Raw genomic sequence first — 19,794 nt, forward strand, 5'->3', positions numbered from 1 at the left:
GCCCCACGTAAGCCATGGGACTCAAAGCAGCGAGTTGAGACGGTGAGGTTTACAAGAGCGTATACTTGGTTCGTTATCTGCGTTAAGCAGCCGAAGGACGCATTAAGGAACAGGAACTAAAGGTGGTGGTTTAGCATCTAATCTGGAAGAGTTGCGACAGCCGGTGCCAGCCGGGCCCGGCCCTCGGCCCTGGCCGGTGCGGAGGCGGGCGGCCCCGCTCCGCCTCTCCTGGCCTCTCCGGGGGCCGGAGCGCGGCTGCGCGCGGCCTTGTTTGCGACGTGGAGCCCGGTGGCGCGCAGGCGCGGGGCCGCCCTCCCCTCCGCGCGGAGCCGAGCCCCAGGCCGCCGGCCCCGCCGCCGCCGCCGGGGAGCGGGCTCTGAGAGCGGGTCGCTCCCCGCCCGCCTCTGTGCTTGTGGCCCGGTGCCGCCGCCTCCGCGCGGGACCGGGCGACGCGGAGGATGAGCTGGTTCAACGCCTCGCAGCTGTCCAGCTTCGCCAAGCAGGCGCTGTCGCAGGCCCAGAAGTCCATCGACCGGGTGCTGGACATCCAGGCCGAGGAGAGCCCCTGGCACGACGCCGTCATCCCCGACTACGGCGACGGTAAGCGTGGGCGACGGCGGGCGGCCCTCGCCGTGCCCCCAGCCCCCCGTGTGGGGCGGGCTGAGCCGCCGCGCCTCACGGCCTCCGGCCCGGCCCTTGCGGCGGGGTTGGCCGTGGCGGAGCCTTCCCTTCACCCTACTCCTCCTCCGCTCCGTCCCCAGTCTCTCCCCCTTAACCCGGCGGGGGGAAGGTTACACTCGGGGAGGTTTAAGCGGCCCTCCCTGTCCAAAGCCCGTTCTGCAACGCCTGCGGTACTTCTCGTTGCCCTCTTACAGGCGAGGGAGGGATAACACTGACAGAAAGCTGAGGAAGGCTCAGCAGCACGCACAGTACCTGGTCGTTGTCACCGCTGTCGTGCTTTTGTTGCATGGGTGGCACTGCGCTTCATACCCGTGTTTCTCAAGGTGTTATTTTTTTGCCGAGGGACTAATAGGTGATAAATCCGGCTCAGTTAATAAAGAAGGGGAAATTATGTTCTTTCTGAGGCATGCATGGATTCGCTCTTTGTGACAGGAAGAGCTGAAAGTCTGGTCCGCATAAACCAAGTGAAGTTTCCATTTGTCGTGGCGTTAAGTTCATAATCCTCCAACATCTGTTGAAAGGAATGTGTTGGTGGAAAAATTGTCACGGCTTGGTTATGAGGAAATGTCTCCTTTGTACGTGTGCTAATGTAGAACCTGAAAGAATTGTCAGTTTTAAATTGCTGTTTGGAAATGAAAGGGCAAAAAGGAGCCATCGCATTAGAAACTTTTTTCCCATACATAATACCTTAAAGATAAGAATGAGTAAAGAAAAGGCTGAGATACTAAGTAATCTGGAATCAATCTCCTTACTGCAACCAGAGCTGGAAGAACTGTATGTGTTTGTAGTAGGAGGTTATTTCCAGGTATACCCACAGCAGAGTCAGATTTCTGAAAGCTGTAAGAATTGAAAGTGTTTTCTAGGTTGGTTGCTCAGCAAAGCGTAGGGTCAGTTTTGCATGTCTTTGTCCCTTTGTGGGAGCAAGAGCTTGGCAGTCACTCAGTCCAGTGTTGTCTTAAATTACAGAAATTGTTGTGGTAGTCTACTTTAAAAACCATTGAGTTATAATATTATAATAGATACTGTTGTATAAAGTAACCTTGTTTTTAAGTAGCGTGAAATAGTTATGTTATCCAGGTTAAGTTTGTAGGTACAGAATCAAATTGGATATTATTTTTGGATTTATCTTTCTTACTTGGGATGCTATTGAAATTTGGTGATGAAATTCTTACTATCCTTGCTGTTGAAGAGTCATGGAAAACCTGCAAGAAATATGATAATAGTAACTACTGTTAACTTTGTTTTAGGGCAGCTTCAGAACTAATCAATTCAGTATTTCCCCACAGGAGAAGAAGAACACTATCATCTTAGCTGGGCTGCTGACAATGTGTATTGTCAGCTTCAGGCTGTTGCTTGGTGTGTGAGGAAAAATATGAAACCTGTCACAAGCTGAAAGGGCAAGAACCCTTCTTATAGTGTAAATTCTACAAATATTTAAAGCTTTTTTTCCTTGTATTCTGTAATGGTGTGTGAAGTGTTTGTCTGTGTTCTACTGGCAGATAACTTTTAAGACTCAGTAATTGTTTCTTCCTTTTGTAATCTGTATAATTCTCTACTTTTAAACTACATTTTTTCAGATTGTTTTGCCTAGCCTCCTCTTATTATAGGAAGCAGGAGGCCACATCCCCTTTCCCTTGTTCCCTTCCCAAAGGAAATGCTTGCTTTTTGTGTCTGAATAGGCTTCAGACTTGCCCTTAATAGCTTTCAGAATGCTGCGTGGGCTCGTTTCCCTTTCCCAGACACTTCTCTCCATCTTCTTTCTGAAATTCTCACTCTTGGATTTACTGTACGTAATTTGTGTGTGGTTTCTTTCTGCCTTTGCTTAAATAAGGGAGGGAGCAAGTTGATTCCATTGAGGCACTCCTACTTTCTAGAGTAACCGTAAGTCTGTGTCCATCTTAAGTCTTAGAATTACTTCATGTCTCCCTTAAGTGCTTTTGCTTTGTCTAAAAATCGGTTCCAAGCTTTGTAAGGAAGTAGTAACAAAAATGATGCTGTTTGTGATCATGTATAATATTCACTTTAAAGTATATGGTATTGAAAACATTTTTGCTGAACTGTTGCATCTAAAAAGACAAATATTAAAAAATAATACATTTTAAGTGTTCTTGGCCTATCTCTTTTTTATTGTTTTAGGAACAAATTCTCTTATAAGCGGAGGATGGGATGCATCTTCCTGGGGCTTAAGTTCAAATACCGAACCACAGAATCAGCCAATATCGCCAACAGCAATCACTAAGCCCGTGAGGAGGACGGTAGTAGATGAATCTGAAAACTTCTTCAGTGCCTTTCTCTCTCCGACGGATGTTCAGAGTATACAGAAAAGTCCAGTGGTATCCAAACCACCAGCCAAATCACAACGACCCAAAGAGGAGGTGAAAAGCACTTTAAAGGAGTCTCAACACCCTAGTCAGCTGGAAGCACCAGTGACAACAGAGGCAGAAGTGAAGGATTCCTCTGTAGCTGGCCTAGTGGACTTGAAAAACCTTGATATTCCTGAGGAGAAATTAGAAGAGAATTCTGTGCTTAAATCTAATACCAAGCCTGAAGAAAGCACAAATGAAGTTACTGACAAAAAGGTGTCTGATCTAAATTTGGAAGTACCTGAAGATGCTCTTAATGAAAAATCCAGTGTAGGAGGGGATGGAACGGGAGGTGCATCGGGTAGCACTTCGCAGCCTCTTAATGCAGGTACAAAAGACATGGGTTTGGAAACTAAGGAGCGAAAGACTGAGGACAGGCAAAGCAATACACCATCACCTCCAATTAGCACTTTCTCCTCGGGGACATCCACAACTAGTGATATTGAAGTTCTGGACCATGAGAGTGTAATAAGTGAGAGCTCAGTAAGTTCAAGACAAGAAGCTGCAGATTCAAAATCCAGTCTTCATCTAATGCAAACGTCATTTCAGCTTTTATCTACATCTGCCTGTGCAGATTATAATCGTTTAGATGACTTTCAAAAAATGACCGAGAGCTGCTGCTCCTCTGATGCTTTTGAAAGAATTGATTCATTTAGCGTACAGTCTTTAGATAGTAGAAGTGTAAGCGAAATAAATTCAGATGATGAGTTATCAGGCAGGGCTTCTGCTTCAGCATCTGTCGCTGTCAGTCCTTCTGCGCCAAAGACAGAAACAGTTGATGCCCTGAAAAATAAATCTGAAAACTTGAATGACACTCCTGTTTTACATGCTGAGGAAGCTGAGATGGAAGAGAGTGGGAGAAGCGCGACCCCTGTTAATTCTGAGCAGCCAGATGTTTTGGTTGCTACTGTGCAAACTGTTGAAGAACAGATTGTGAAAGAGGAGACTGAGCCGCGCCAGGATGCTGTTGAAAAATTGTTAGAAGAGGACACTGAAAAGCAAGAGCTTAAAAAGGTAACTGTAAAACATTTTTTGCAAACACACCCTTTAATTACAAATGAAACTCCTGTAATCTCCTTATATAGGTATTAGCTTCACCTTATTTGAATGAATTAATTGATGCTGAACTGCCTTACCTTGTAGAAAACTGTCAGTGTTCTGCAGTGGAAGAATACTGGTGCAATTTCTGGTCAAATAGTTTTGGGTTTCACCTAATCCACCTAGTTGTTGTTATTGTGAATTGTGAGTAGTGCTAGCAAACGGGAAGCCTTGATAAGTGAAATGTGTTATTTTAATTCTTTGGTGTAATTTTTTTTTTCTGTGAAAGGTGGGATAGATTCCTTGAGGTACTTTGATTTGAATTATGGAACCACAAGCCTTTAGTATTTCAGCAATAATCAAGAGAATATTTTGCAAGTGTTTTTTTCCACAGACTCACAAACTGTCAAAATTTGTTTACATTCCAGGAGTGTTATTCATGTTCTTTGAGGATAGTAGTAGTTAGTGTAAATAAGTCCTTTTTACTAGATAAATTAATGTCTGGTTTTAGCAGAAATAATCTTTACTTTTAAAAAGAACGTTTTTTAATGAGGAAGATAAGCCTAGTTATGGATAGTGAATAGATGAAAATAAATTTGGATGGCTAGTTTAAATAGATGAAATGACTAGAAATGTGGTGAAGTAGGATACTCAAGTGTATGGAAGGCTAAACTGGAGCTTTGAAGCAGTGTTTTGTCCAGTTCTACCAGTGTATTGTGTGTGCTATGTTTTTTCCGTTTCCTTTGTCACCTTCCTGTCCCTCTATTCTGGTTTTTAATTTCTGTCTTGTTTTTAATTTCTGAGCTCCTTCGAGCTTCTGTTTTGCTCTGTTTCTTTGCATTTTGCTTTGCTCATAGTCTGTGTGTCTAATATGTAACATAGATGGGCCCTACCCATGGCCTTGCCCTGTAGGCATGTTTACAATACTGATGCTGTTTCTGATAGTAATAAGGGAAAAGCTGTTGCTTATGGGTGTTCATAAAACTCCAATGTAATCTATGTTTTAAGGAAAGCATTTGTTTGTGTAAATTGTACAGAATGTCAGTGTAAATTCTTTAGGGAACTCCATAGCCATGTACTGTTATCCATAAGTTTTCCTAACTTAAATGTTTATACATTATGGAAAATAGTGATAATGAACCACAGCAATTTTTGCCTTTCATTGGCCATATTGAGCTACATTTATAGAATCTGTTGCATTTGTTTATATTTGTATGTATGTTTGTGTTTTTTCTCTATATTTAGCTTTCCAAAATCTGATACTAAGAAATTATTTTGATGATGTGAGCTAAGAGCTCTTGATCCTGCCTGGAAGTTTGCTTCCCTCATCTGATGCTGTTTTGCTGTTTTGTGCTAATGTTTCACAGAAGAGACCTTCCAATGTAAATTACTCTGTGATTCTGTAATGAGTGGTATAAGGAGCACTGGGAGTGTTAATGGTTAATGTTAGCTATAATTTTATAGGCTGTCAGCTCTGTTTAAAAACTTCATTTATAACTAAGTATAACTGTTGATGATTTTGTTGAGGAACTTAGCTGAGCCACGTGTGGTTACTTGGTAGGATTTCTACACCCGTAGAAAACAGGTGTCTTGTGTTTAGATATTGCTTAGTTCTAAATTAATGTGGCAGAAACATGGTAATCTTCACTGACTTCTACCTCAAATTCCTAAAAACGTTGACAAGTTCAGCTTTAAATAGTGTTGGGAGGGAATGGTGGGGGGAAAGGGGAAGCCTGCCCCTCTTGTGTTTTAATTGTCCCATTCATCTGATCTTTATCTGTAAAAACATTGTCCAGATGATTGATTCATTAACTGAGAAACTGGAGAAGAGGGAAATACAGTTATTAAGTACTAGTAAAGAAAAGGCACGCCTGGAAGAAGCTTATGATAACCTAAAAGAGTAAGTATGAAAATATACATAGTAGTGGGTGTAAATATAACTTTAATGTAATACAATCAGTAGCCAATATCATAAAACAAGTAGCTTGGTCGCAACAAAGGTTGCGAGGGATGTGCACTGTTTGGGATAGGTGGAAATAACGATTGCATGTGCTGTGATGGTATTTTTTTAAAGACACGTTATTTCTTGGGGCCAAAATCTCTTTTGGGAAGAGGCTGGTGAAAGATTTTTCAGTAAGCAGTAGGAGTGACAAACAGACGTGTAGAGTCAGACTTGGTTTATTAATAAAGATCTTTGTTATAAGACTGGATTCAGCTATTAAGGGAGACTGACTCTTCTTATACAGATGGATGAACCTGATTTACTAAGTAATTTTCTGGCTAAAATGTAGGCAGTGAAAGTGTGGTAGAAGGGCTGGTTGTAGGGAAAAACCTGAATTCATTATTTCAGTTAAAATTAAAAGAAAAAGAAAAGTTGGATTTACCAGTTTACTGATCAAATATCAAGTTTAAAAATTTACAGATAATATATAAAGGTATTATTTAATGACTAAATTGACCTTAACTTAAAAATACATTTAATCATTTGCCCTGTATAAGATACAGACTATGGTTTCATTGTTTTCACGGGTAAATTATTGAATTAATAAAGATCTTTGATTAGTACTTCTAACATGAATGATTAATACTTCTAACAAACCCAAAACACATTTTAAAAGCATTTGAGACAACCTGTTGCAAACTGCTTGGAATGTCACATAACCGTGCAACTGTTCTGAAATGTTAATTTTAAATGTAGTGAAATGATTAGAATGAAAGAAGAGAGCAGTAGCCTTTCATCTCTTAAAGAGGAGTTTGCTCAGCGAATTGCAGATGCTGAAAAGAAGCTCCAGCTAGCCTGCAAAGAAAGAGATGCAGCTAAAAAGGTAATTTGGCCTTTTATTGAAATTAATTTTTATTAATTAAATTTCTTCAGGTAAATTCATAAAATTTAAGCTAGGGAAAAGCATGAGACCGCCAGGTGCTATCTCACGGTATTAGTAACTAGTATAAGCTGATTTCTAGCCTTGCAGGCTGCTTGTTATTTCCTTGTGTTGACACATGCATTCTTGCAGCCGTGTTGTGAACCAGGTTAGGGAACTCATTTAAGTTAAAGTTAGTCTGGTTTGGGAAAAAAAAGGTTTAACGTCTGCTCTCATTTACCTTGGACCCATATATGCATTTGCATTGGTGTGAGGGAGAAGAATGGCCTGGGGAAGTGGTGAAGAATGGGAATGGCTTCTTTAGAGGATTAACTGGTAGGAAAATTAAGGACTGATGACGGATTGGTTTGGAATGAGCAAAGAAGTCTGCAGCAACCGTTTGTGGAGTTTAAACGTTCTTGACCTGGTATCACAGCATTACATTTCTCTAGCTTATTGCTAGTCTGCAAAAAGCAAACTCAAATCTGTAACTGGAAAAAAAAAATTTTTCACAGTTTTTTTGTGACTGTATGTGTCACTGTGTGGGCACAGTAGTAAGTTGAAACAGAAAAATTACCTGATGGCTGTGTGTAAATATAACAGTTTGTTTTTACGATATTGCAAAAGTTTAAAGTATAGAAAGTGAAATGGAAGGAGGAGTTGGAACAAATTGTACAGAGAATTTATGGAGTCTCAGTCCTTGGGGGTTTTTAAAACTTGATGGAATAAGGCTCGGAGCAATCTGATTTGATGAGATTATCTCCAGAGTTCCCTTCCAAGCTAAATTGTTTTCAAATGAAAGCCTTTTGAGAGGAAGTGGAGAAGAAAAAGGTGATCAGTGTAACTTACTGTGCGTTTTTTCCCTAAATATATTTTAATAAATGGTCCTAAGTTTTTTATCCTATTATTTAGGAAGTAAAGACTGTTAAAGAAGAATTGGCTACTAGACTTAATACCAATGAAACTGCCGAATTACTGAAAGAAAAAGAAGAGCAAATCAAAGGATTAATGGAGGAAGGTGAGAATTAAAATTTTTTTTAATAGTAAAAATTTGTATAATAATTTGAAACGTACTGCGTTCACATATGACCTTTCTTTATGTGGGAAAAAATACAACATTTGAAGCATGTTAGATGTTTCTGAACAGTTGAACTATTTAGTTAATAGCAAAGAGCAACAGGAGGGGTCAGTCAAATATACAGATGGCTAGAGGGGTACTTTCTGCAGTATGCGTGAAAAGGTGCTGTGAAATAAAACCAGCGTGCAGTACAATGCTCCATGTTCCATTCAGCAGAAATCTAATTAGGGCATTGTTCAACGCACTTCTACAGTGTCTCCCTTACTACTTTTTAATTTTGGAATATAGTTACTAAATGAACAGGCCATTTTGGCTTTTTTTTTCTCATATGATGAGCTCATTTGCTTTACTTTCAAAGCCTTTTACTGTCTATCCTATCTCACTATAGCTTAGTGTAGCAAGGTCATCTCAGGATAAGGTAGATTTAAAATGTAAGAAATTGCATGAAAAAAATGTAAGAGTAAGTGTTTCTATACATATTTGATTATTATTTTCACAGGACTGGACTGAAGAGCAGGGGGAGGTGTGAATAGAGCAAGTTCATAGAATAACAGCAATATGCAATACCTTTATGTTCATTTTCTTCACAGGAGAAAAGCTTTCCAAACAGCAGCTGCACAATTCCAACATTATTAAGAAATTAAGAGCCAAAGAGAAAGAGAGAGAAAATACTAACACAAAACAGAACAAAAAGATTAAGGAATTGGAAGAGGAGTTGCAGCATTTAAAACAGGTGAAATATTTGGGGTTGTTTTTTTTTTTTAAAAGCTTTTTGTATTAGCTGCAGAGTAGCCTTTTGGGGAAGCTCCAGATAGACGGATGTTTTTTTCTTTTCTGGGAGACTTCTCTAGTTTCTATTATTGGAACACTGAGATGTGATTTCTGTGTGTGTTCTCACAGCAGTTTAAAACCGTGGTCAGGTATCTTTCCAGCTGCTTCTTTGCACTTGCACTGCTGGTTATCAGGTGGGCTGACTAAATTCAGTACGCTACATTTTAGTTGGAAGACCTGTACCAGCAAAATTTGGGCAGTTTTTTTCGCTCGGTTAGTGAGTGAATCAAGACCTTACAAGCAGTGACCCCATATGAGGAAGTATGTGAAACCATGGTGAAGAAGAGCCCCCTCCTCCGGGGAAGATGGGGGAGAAAAACCTTTCTCTTTTGGCGAAGTGTTAGTTCGGTTTAGTAATTTTGTGTAACTTCATCCTGAATTGGTTGCCACAGTTGTCATTGTCCTCAGATGGTGTTGTCTACCCCATGTACTGGGATTGGTCTCATGCTTCTTGTTTGCACTCTAATAGGTGCTTGATGGCAAGGAAGACCTTGAGAAGCAACATCGAGACAGCATTAAACAACTGAACAGTGTTGTAGAGCGACAAGAAAAGGATCTTGCTAAACTTCAGGCAGAAGTGGAAGACCTTGAAGAACGGAACAGAAGTGTCCAGGCAGCACTTGACAGTGCATACAAGTAAGCAGATATTTGTGTGCCTATCTTCAACCATACATTCAGCTTCTGTGTCTATTTCTTGTGCAATGCTTGTGAAATGTTAACATATAACAAAGTTATTTGCAAAGTCACTATTGGCATTGTATAAACTGTAAAAAGCATTGCTGGGGTTTTTTTGTTGTTTTTTTTTCCCCCAGGGAACTTGCAGATCTTCATAAAGCTAATGCTACAAAGGACAGTGAGGCACAAGAAGCAGCCCTAAGTCGGGAAATGAAGGCGAAGGAAGAGCTTGGGTTAGCTCTGGAGAAGGCCCAGGATGAGGCACGACAGCAACAAGAAGCTTTGGCAATTCAAGTGGGTCTTAAATGCAGTGAATAAAACTTTTACATTGAAAAAGGGAATGTACTCCAATGGTGTGTGCATCTGGCATAATGGACCAGGTGCAATTTAAGGTGGAACTCATTTTTGTGTACTTAGCAAATATGCAATGGATTTATTTTCTATGAACTTGTTCAGTCTTCAGTGGTAGTTGTACTAGGCTTTAAAATTTTAATTTTATTAAAAAATACTTTTAATTTTACTTGTTTAAATAAAAAGACTTTGACAGGCTCTATGTTAAGTTTGTAGTGCTCTTACCATGATGGAAAGTGCAAGAAATTTAGTTGGACAAAATTTTTGGTGACAAATGAGTGTAACTATTTGCGTGCATGCAAAACTTAGACATTTAACTTGTAAACAGACATACCCTGTCTAACTGTTTAAAAATGGTGTAGGACTGTAGCAATGAATAGGTGGTACTATAACTTTTGGGAAGAGATTAGTGATGATGTCATGTTTATTTAGGTGGCAGACCTGAGGCTAGCGCTGCAACGTGCAGAACAGCAGGCAGCAAGAAAAGAAGACTATTTACGCCAGGAAATCGGTGAACTACAACAGGTGCTATAGCAAATAGATGATGCCAACTTGTATCTGCAAGGAGAGCTTCTAAAAACTGAAAATGAAAGGCTAGCATGACATCAACAGCCTGAAGCCAGGCTTTGTTTTCCTGGTTACCTGCAGTATTTGTCCTGTGTAGAACAACAATAAAAGTATTAAAGGAAGTGTTTTTTTAATCACATATTGAAAACAAAATAGTAATTTTTATGATGCCTTTTAAATGTAATGCTATCCTTTTAGTATAAGACAAAGTACAGCCATTAAGTTTGTAATAGTCCTTTAAAATTGCTAGCAAATATGTTCTAAATTACTCTTTTGCTGCTGCTTAAGAATATTTTTCTTGTTTCTTGTCCAGAAGATAGATAGATCATTGCCAAAATGTTTCAAGTGATGTCCAGAGGGCTCTTGAAACCTAAATTTCTGGGCTGTTGCTCTATCATGTGTCTGAAAGTGTTAGGCTTCTATCTTGAAATTTTACACTTTACTGTGAGTCTGAACATACGAATTTTAGAATGTAAAGCAACTGCTACATGTTTAGTTGAATTCTGTATTAATCTTTTAATCCATCATATGATTTTAAAGCTTAATTGTTTGTGATTTCAGAGACTCCAAGAAGCAGAGAGCCGGAACCAAGAACTAAGTCAAAGTGTTACATCTGCTACACGGCCACTTCTCCGGCAGATAGAAAATCTGCAAGCCACACTGGGAGCACAGACCTCTGCGTGGGAAAAATTGGAGAAGAACCTTTCTGACAGACTTGGTAAGATGTTTTTAGCTTTTACTGAACTGTCAGGGTCTTGATGAAGATGTGAGATGGCTGAAGGTAAATGAAAAGGGCTTGACACTTGCCCAAAGGGTAGATGGTGGGTCAGAAGAGATGAGCACAAAATGCTTTTCTGTAAGGAAGCGATATGTGGGGTATTCTGCCAAGGTTCTTGGACAGGTAATTCACTGATTCTCTTTAAAACACAGTGTAACATAAGATTGTAAGATAGATGTGTTGAGGTGTACATGTCCTTACAGCATGTAAAGGAAGGATGGACATTGAGACACCGGAAGTACACCAGCATTTTCAGTTGTCAAGCCTGGTGCTTAGATTCTGTATTGTAAAGGTTTGAGTCATTTACTTACCTAACTGCATAGGTAATGAGACATATATTTGTTGATACAGTAGGAATCTATTATTTTCAATGAAAAATGCATAAAATGCTCAAAGGTGGACCCAGAGAAATGACTTATTTTCTGGAGGCAATCTGTAGTTGTATATTGCATTCTGAAAAGAGTATGAAGTCTCTTTGTTCTGCATGGCTTTGTTCCTCTATCTGTATGGTGGAAAATATTTAATTTCTTTTACAACAAAAAACAGTTCTGGGGAATTTTTTTTATTTTTTATTTAAGAAAAATTAGTTTAATCTAAAAAAACATCAAATTCCGCTTTGATGCTTAAATAATTGGCCCATATTGTAGATATTTGATCAAAAAAGTTAAATTCCGTGTTTTTCTTTACTTAATATTAGGTGAGTCTCAGACTCTTCTAGCAGCAGCTGCTGAGAGAGAACGGGCTGCTACAGAAGAACTTCTTTCTAATAAAATTCAGATGTCTTCTACTGAATCTCAGAATAGTCTTTTAAGGCAAGAAAATACACGCCTTCAGGCTCAGCTAGAAGTGGAGAGAAACAGATTGAAGAAAATGGAAAATGAAAACAGCAGGTGAGTTGCATGTTTGCTTAACAGTGTCTCTTTAAAATTGTAGTGAAACGGAGTAAGCTCTCTCTTACATAACCATCTGCAGCAGATCTCTTTGCAAGTTGGAAGACTTGATTCTTTTGAGTGTTGATATGACTGTGCAAATGATGACAGCTATTGATAAAGTTGCCCAGCTTCTTAAGGATATTTTGTTTCATGCTGAAGATTGTTACTTTCATAACGTTTTAAAGCCTTGAAGCTGTGCTTGTTTTGAAAGTATATGAAACTAAAGTAAACACAGAATACTTATTTACTGACTTTCTCTACCTCTTTCTTTCCTCAATGTAGGTATGAGGTTGAACTAGAAGGACTCAAAGATGAGTATGCAAAAACCTTGGAAGACGCAAAGAAAGAAAAGGTATTGCCTATTTCAGCTTTAATCTATGTTATTGTTGAAGTCTGAGCTAGCAGGAGTTTAACAACCTGTATTTATTTTTGTAGACGCTGCTAGCTACTCAGTTAGAAATGGAGAAGATGAAAGTCGAACAGGAAAGAAAGAAAGCAATTTTCGTGCAAGAAGCAGCAAAGGAGAAGGTACCAAAACCTAACGCTTCTGTTCAGTCTTATTGATGCTATCATTATTTTAGTAGATATCTAGAACCTGAAACTGTCACAAGCAACAACATGGACTTAGAGCAGTACAGTATTTACTGTCAGCCTAGGCATTAGGGACTTGGCTTTTTCTTTATTGTGACTGTCTTTCATTTCCAGTGCTTGTGCGATACTCGCTGAAACGAGTCTAGAGTAATAGTCTGTTTAACCTGAGAAGAGATAAAATATGGATAATGATTGGTTTAATCTTCTGATTTTTTTGAATGCTCTTGGATTCTTGTTCTTCTGAAGCTACTTGTTTTCTTTGCTTAGATTACTAGCATTGCTTCCACGGAATTCCTGTTTTGCGTTTCACATGACTGTGTGTAATGTACCACATGCTTTCCAGCTTAAGTCACAAGTCACAGAATAGTCCTCGATAGTCAGTAACTTTGTTACTGCTAATTAGCAGTTGATATTCAAGTAAAACTGTTTCTATTACTGTTTTCTTACCATCTTCAGTTCTAAAATCTAAGTGCTTTATCCTTCAGAGGCTAGCATACTTTCAGATGCTGCCTGTAAAAGGAGGTTATTCTGTTTGGAAGGTATGTCAATGTAAGGTATTAGCATGTGAGAAATATCAGAATTGCATTCATATACTTTATTAAAAAAAGTGCTAACATGCATTCTAAAAAGAGACATACTACTTCTGGGTTTAGGATATTCTTCCTTTCATACGTTTGGGCATACAAAACTGCCTCTGAATCTCCCTTGGCTACTTGAAAGAGAAATTATTTTGGTGTAATTTGGAATTTCTGTCTTTGTTTCCTGAAAAGTCTGAGGATTTGAACGTAGGCTAGAAGTGTTAGTAGCTCAGCAATTCTTCATTGTTGAACTTTCATATGTTTTAGGGATGGGGGAAGAGGAAAGGTTATCTGTAACATTATGTTCTATAGTTGGTGGTGGAAAAGGGCAGTCTGTTCTTTACAGAATCTGCCTTTCACTATCTTGTAAACTCTTTTTTCTCTAACTGGTGATGATGTGTGTGTGTGTGGGGGGTTTGTTGTTTTTTTTTTTTTAAGGATCGGAAGTCATTTACGGTTGAAACTGTTTCAAGTACTCCAACTATGTCACGCTCTAGTTCCATAAGTGGAGTTGACATGGCAGGTCTTCAGACATCTTTCCTCTCACAGGTATCATACATCAGTTATATTGGCTTTTTTTGACAGACTGCTTTTTTTCCTCTTCAAGAACTTTTATTAATGTAGAAAATGACTCTTCAAGAGTATATTGGCCTTAGACAAGGTAATTCCTATCCAGAAACGTCTTAAAACCTGCTTACAAGATGTCTGTGATTGTAAAACATCTGTGGAACACAGCGTGAAACTACAACTTTTATGGCACAGTAATATATACATGTATTGGTGCTGAGTTCACATGTCTAATTTCATCTAGAAGAATAACACTAGTAGGAGTCAAATAAATTGATTTATTTTTACCAGCAGTCCTGGTTTGGGGCACAACCCTGCTCCCTAGGCAGTATCATTGACTGTTGTGGTCTGTGTGAAGTCTGCTGCTTCTGCTGCTTTCCTATGGATACGGTTATTGATGTCCAAGTTAAATGACAGTTGTATAGGTGACATGAGAACTTGCCAGTAAGGAGCTATCTCAAATTGTACCTTTTTACCTTAAGCTTTTGTTTTAAAAACAAACTTTAAGCATGTCATTGCTTGCCTAGTAACAGTATCATTTTAAATCTTAAATGAAATAATACTTTGGGAGAGGGAAGATTCCAAAGGGTGCACATTTTTGTCTAATTTTAAGCTATTGTAACCTTTTGTTTGTAGGATGATCCTCATGATCACTCATTTGGGCCAATAGCTACTAGTGGGAGCAATCTTTATGATGCTATAAGGATGGGAGCAGGTTCAAGTATAATTGAAAACCTTCAATCACAGCTAAAACTAAGAGAAGGAGAGATTTCACATCTACAGGTACTGTAGTTAATGTTATATAACCAAACACAGCATTTATAAGTGTAAATAGTATTGCAATCAATATGATATTCAAATTTTATATTCAATAGAAAATATATGCAATCAATTTTATATTCAGAAAGCTCAGTCCCTCTCTTTACAGCGGAGTGCATTCACTCTTCCCCTTTCGCGACAATTCTATTAACCAGGATAGCTACTGGAGGTATGTGTAGGGAAATGCATGAGAAGGATTTGTTGCTTCCTTTTTTGTTTTGGCAAGGACCTATCCAGAAAACTGAACTTGTCTATCTGAAAAAGAAAAAAAGCAAACCGTTGATCAGATTTGAGAAGAAAGTGAGAGTGCTTCCAGGGTGTGCTGTTTCATAGTCTGGCTTAAGAAAAAGCCTTAATTACTGTATCAAAATATTTTGATACAGTGTTTTATAAATATGGTAAATTCTTTCCTCCTCCTAATTGTTAAAAGTATTTACCTTAGCTGGAAATTGGAAACCTTGAGAAAACTCGATCAATAATGGCAGAAGAACTGGTTAAATTAACAAATCAAAATGATGAACTTGAAGAAAAAGTGAAGGAAATACCAAAATTACGTGCACAGTTAAAGGTAAGTGTATTTCTGCTGTAAATCTGATGTAAAATTGACATATTTGGGTTTTTTAGGAATACCCCTATCAATTTACAACTATATTCAAGTCTGTCCCTAATCATAACTGACTGAAGAGCCTGGTTTTTTGGGTTTTGGTGTGGGGTTTTTTTGGTGGGGTTTTTTTTGTTTGTTTTTTTGGGGGTTTTTTTTTGGTATAGTAGTATCTGAAAATGCCTACTCCACAACTAGGTAGTCACTTCAAAATGCAGTTGTTAGAAATGTGTGCTGTGTTTAAGATTGCATGCTAAACCAGGGAGAGAACATTTTTTTGTTTCTCTCCTTTAAGACACTTGTCTGGAAGTAGTCTTTTTAGAGGAGGGGGTGTTTTGATAAATAGCATGGATTTATGAGAGTTTGAAGCAGAAGCTGAATGAGTGAGGTAATAGGACAAATATTTTAACCCTCTGATGTTTAAGAACTTAAATTCAAATATTGGAAATCGTTTTGGAATAATTTTGGAAATTATCATTGTTCTTTAAATGCGGAATGTTAAATTTCCCGATGAAACATTTCACAAACTATGGTCATTCCTGTAGTGAAACTTAGTGCCGTTTGCTAACTGGTTTTTAATGCTTATAGCAGTTGGAACTTCAAGGTGCTTCAGTATGTCCTCCGAAACCAGCACTAATTCTTTGTAGTCAAGGATCTTTGTCTTTGGAATATCTTCCTTTTATATCTAGACTATAAATCTAGCCATATTCAGAGAGTCAAAGCATAAAGTATTTTTGAAGAGTTTACTATGTGCTTTATTGTAAAGTAGTTATACTTCGATAAAATAATGCTACTCTTACGTTCCCTAGTAGTGTAAAACACTATCCTAGCAGCAACTTTTTTTAAGTTGAGAAACAGTCGGATAACGAACTACGTGCCCTTGCAGGATTTGGATCAAAGATACAATACAATTCTTCAGATGTATGGAGAGAAAGCAGAGGAAGCTGAAGAGCTACGACTGGATCTTGAAGATGTGAAAAGCATGTACAAGACTCAGATAGATGAACTTTTAAAACAAAGACAAAATTAATTCCTGCTGGAACTCTTAACATTATGTGATAACAGATTGTAAAGATAATTGTTTATGTAAATGCTGAATTTAAATGTCTTGTAAAAAAAACCAAAACACCTGTATTATAGAAAGTGTGACTATATAATAGAGTTCATATGTTGACAAAAAAAATCAATGCTTTAAGTGTCTTGTACTGTCTGCAGTTAAATTATTTGTGCAATATTTAAATTTTTTTTCTCAGTCATCCCTTTATTTAAGTTTTTGCTGAATGGTGGACCATTTTACTTGTAAACAGTAGCAGAAATGATGATTGTTACCTTGCGAGACCAGCACTGGAAGGCATGAGTTTTACTAAAGCAGCCCTGGGTTCATAAACTCTGTGTATCTATGAAAAGGGCATTAGAAGTCTTTTTTAAGTGTTCTTAATATGAGTTTTTCTAGAATCTCATCAGTAAATTTTTGGTAACAAAATAGCAGTGGCTTGCTAGCTGAAGCATAATTGGCGGATATTTTTATGACAGGAGAATCTCGTACTTGCCACATCTGAACATGTTAGGATGATAATTCTCTATTCTTAGACAAATCAGATTTGTCTGACTGTTTTACACTAAGTCCTCCAAGCAGAGTGTGAGACTCAGCTGAGACTTTATAAATTACAGCTTCATCTTTTATATTGCTTGCGTTGCCTCATGAGCTGTCTAGAGACAGCAGCTCTGCTTGTAATTCTAAATCCATTTAACTTTTAACACCAGAAATCTGAACTATTCGATATTTGTTCTAGATTTGGATGCTGATTTTTAAGAGTAGCTAAAACAGTTCAGAAGAATGCAGAAATTTTTTTTTTTTTAATTAATTGCTGCTGCTCTCATGGTTTCTTGTACACGAGTAGCAAGGGTTAGACTTTTTGCAAAATTATACTGTGACTGAATATAGTTCAAGCAAGTCTCCAGTGGCTGCGAAGTACTTCTCATGACATTCCTTAAGCAAGGTATTGGTCAAATAGCATCCATGTGGCTTGAAGTTGAGCTGCATTTTTGGTAATGTCAGAGGAAACGTTTGAATTGGACCCTTGGGAATGCTGAGAATCGGGGGGGTAGATGCTTGCGTCTTCCTCTCTGCATTCCAGACAGCAAATATTTTGCTACATCTCGGAACTGTAGCAGTGATAGGTACTTATGTGAAATACTTGGCAGTTGAAATTCTTTGCTTATCATACCATTGCCTCTATTGTGAGAGGTTTTTTCACATCTGTGCGCGTTGTAATTTGAATTAGAGAACTCTTCCCGCTTGTATATTCAGTGGCCTGAGAGAGACAAAGGATGTGAATGATGAGGAATTGCTTCTGGAGAAAAGCATCTCAGTAATATGACTTTTCTACGGGTGTTAGGGATTTATTCCTCGTTGGGAGAACAGTTAGTTGCTGAAGTTACACAGGCAAGGGTATGTTTGTGGAAAAGCCTAGTTCAGTTTGAGATTCAGGCAGTTGTTCTGAGGATTTCAATAAAGCCATAGAGCAAGAACACTAACATTTGTCTTAACTCCCCATCTGTCATAGAAACTTTAGCTGCTTTAATGAAATAAAAGACTTCCCCCCCCCCCCCCCCCGAGGAGGTGGGAAGGAACTACCCTCTTACTGTCTTAGTTTCAGTTTTGGAAACGAAGGTGAAACCATTGTTCTTCTAAAAAAAGTCAGAATTTAACACTTTGCCTTCATATTGAAACATGATTGGTTGCTAAGTTTCAAAAAAAACCAACAAAAACCACCCCCCCCACCCCACCCCCCAAACCCCCCCCCCCCACTCCATATAAAAGCACTTGTTGGAACTTACTGATTTGCTGTTAGAATTATGATGTGCAAATGTTAGTTCAGCATTTTCTTAAAAAAAGAAAACAACTTTTTATGATAGTCAAAGATTAGAAATTCTATTCAGCTTTTATCTACTGCAGTGAATCAATAAATTGCTGATTTTCACCTTTTTTTACAGTCTTGGTAGACAAATGTAGCCCTCATTAAAAAAGAAATCTTTTGAACTTTTATGCGGAGCTATTGCTGCCATTGCTTTTGAAGGTAACTTTTCCTGTGTACTGTGTGAGTAGATATGCCTTAGGGGCTGACACAGGTGCAGTTTTGAGTGTGTCTCAGACTATCTTGGATTTTCAGGAAGAGCTTAGGTAAATGGGGAATTTTAACATGCAGTCAGCATTAACTGTTTCAGGTGTAAAAGCATCGTCAGAGTGTTGGATTTTTAAATTTTACAAAAGTAGATGTAAATATTTGTACTGACTATTTTAGGATTCTTTATTCCCATTTAGTGCAACCTGTACTATCACATGAGAATCAGATGGCCTATTGTGTCTTAATCATCAAAGCCTTAGAAAACAAAGTGGCTGTTGGAAGGTAACACAGACTTTAAAGTATTCTGGTTTGGTCATCTTCGATACAAATCTTGTATGCTTGTTTTGAAGAAACGTTAAGAGGACACCTTTAGTTCATTGCTTTTACTGAGATTGCCTAGAAAAGTAACATGCAAAATGAAAGGGCTTAGGTCAAGAATACTAATGTCCACTTCTGTTTAAATTTATTATTTCAGAATATTCCTTCCAAAAGCAACTAATTTATATGCCTCATTTTCACTGCATATGCAAGTATGAAGAAATGCTATTTAAAGGCTTACTCAGAGTATACTGAGGGGGCTTATTTCTTCGTCTATGGAAGGTAACGGAAAGGCCTCCGCTAGCGTAGGTGGGTTTGGAGGGGGACAGGCTACGCTGGTACTTGCTTCTCTGGGTGTTGCGTTGCATCCTTTATCAAGGCAGGAGATGATGTTCAAGATCCTAGGCATCCATACATGAGAGAGAGGGTTCTATTGATTTTTTTTGTCCTGCTACAAGTTTGTTGCAAGTTACGTACGTATGTTCTACTAAGGGCTACAATGGTCCTGAATATGAAATGAAATGGGCTATCGCACGGTGAAATTGGAACCCTTGGTTTCTAGTTGTAAAATGTGTATAAACTGTAAAAAGCATGGGTCAGGGTAAAATAAAATTTTGTGCTAAGAGTGTGCTCTGGTTCTCTTTTCTCAAAGACTTAAAAATAGTTTTGTGGAGGGTGGGTGTGTATGAACCTAGTGGTAGGAAAGGAAAATATTGCTAAAGTTAGAATATATCAAATGTAGTTTGAATTTAGAATTACAAATGCCAGTTAAAATCTTGTGGCGTCATGGGTATTTAGGTACAAGAGGCTGGTTTATTTATAATGCACTGCAGTAATGGGATTAAAGATAACGTGAAATTTAGACGAACTTCTTTTCTTCGAGTAGAACGGCTTTGCGATTCGGCGGTGTCCCTAAGGGGGGTCAGCACATCTCTCTCGGGCCGGGCGTTTGTCACCGGCGTCTGCACCTCATTTCCCACCGGTAAACGAGGGGAGAAGGGCTCTCCCCTGTGGTGGAAGGATTCGAAGTACTTGAG

The 19,794-nt window shown here is 38.6% G+C and overlaps 1 protein-coding gene across 2 annotated transcripts; it reads left to right on the plus strand.

Moving 5' to 3' along the window:
* The first annotated feature begins 290 nt into the window (after window positions 1-290).
* On the plus strand, window positions 291-19,382 carry TMF1 (TATA element modulatory factor 1). 2 transcript variants are annotated; one of them, XM_072876431.1, is made up of 17 exons: window positions 291-600; window positions 2,818-4,058; window positions 5,879-5,982; window positions 6,781-6,907; window positions 7,856-7,961; window positions 8,612-8,754; window positions 9,322-9,488; window positions 9,665-9,821; window positions 10,311-10,403; window positions 11,007-11,163; window positions 11,921-12,113; window positions 12,438-12,507; window positions 12,591-12,683; window positions 13,763-13,873; window positions 14,528-14,674; window positions 15,153-15,278; window positions 16,198-19,382. In XM_072876431.1, exons 1-17 carry the CDS (start codon window positions 459-461, stop codon window positions 16,339-16,341), a joined length of 3,321 nt encoding a protein of 1,106 aa, XP_072732532.1. In that variant the 5' UTR covers window positions 291-458; the 3' UTR covers window positions 16,342-19,382. The 2 variants fall into 2 exon arrangements, with proteins under 2 accessions (XP_072732532.1, XP_072732533.1); XM_072876432.1 differs by lacking the exons at window positions 5,879-5,982; window positions 6,781-6,907.
* The last annotated feature ends 412 nt before the right edge of the window (window positions 19,383-19,794 follow it).

The sequence above is a fragment of the Ciconia boyciana genome, chromosome 11 (assembly GCF_034638445.1).
Source record: "Ciconia boyciana chromosome 11, ASM3463844v1, whole genome shotgun sequence".
Classification (NCBI taxonomy): Eukaryota; Metazoa; Chordata; class Aves; order Ciconiiformes; family Ciconiidae; genus Ciconia; species Ciconia boyciana.

Bases quoted from the DNA above. Each gene is read 5' to 3' on its own strand.
- TMF1 (XM_072876431.1), top strand. From the start codon at position 459: ATGAGCTGGTTCAACGCCTCGCAGCTGTCCAGCTTCGCCAAGCAGGCG. The intron at 11,164-11,920 runs GTAAGATGTTTT...ACTTAATATTAG, and splicing joins GAACCTTTCTGACAGACTTG to GTGAGTCTCAGACTCTTCTA. The intron at 13,874-14,527 runs GTATCATACATC...TTTTGTTTGTAG, and splicing joins AGACATCTTTCCTCTCACAG to GATGATCCTCATGATCACTC.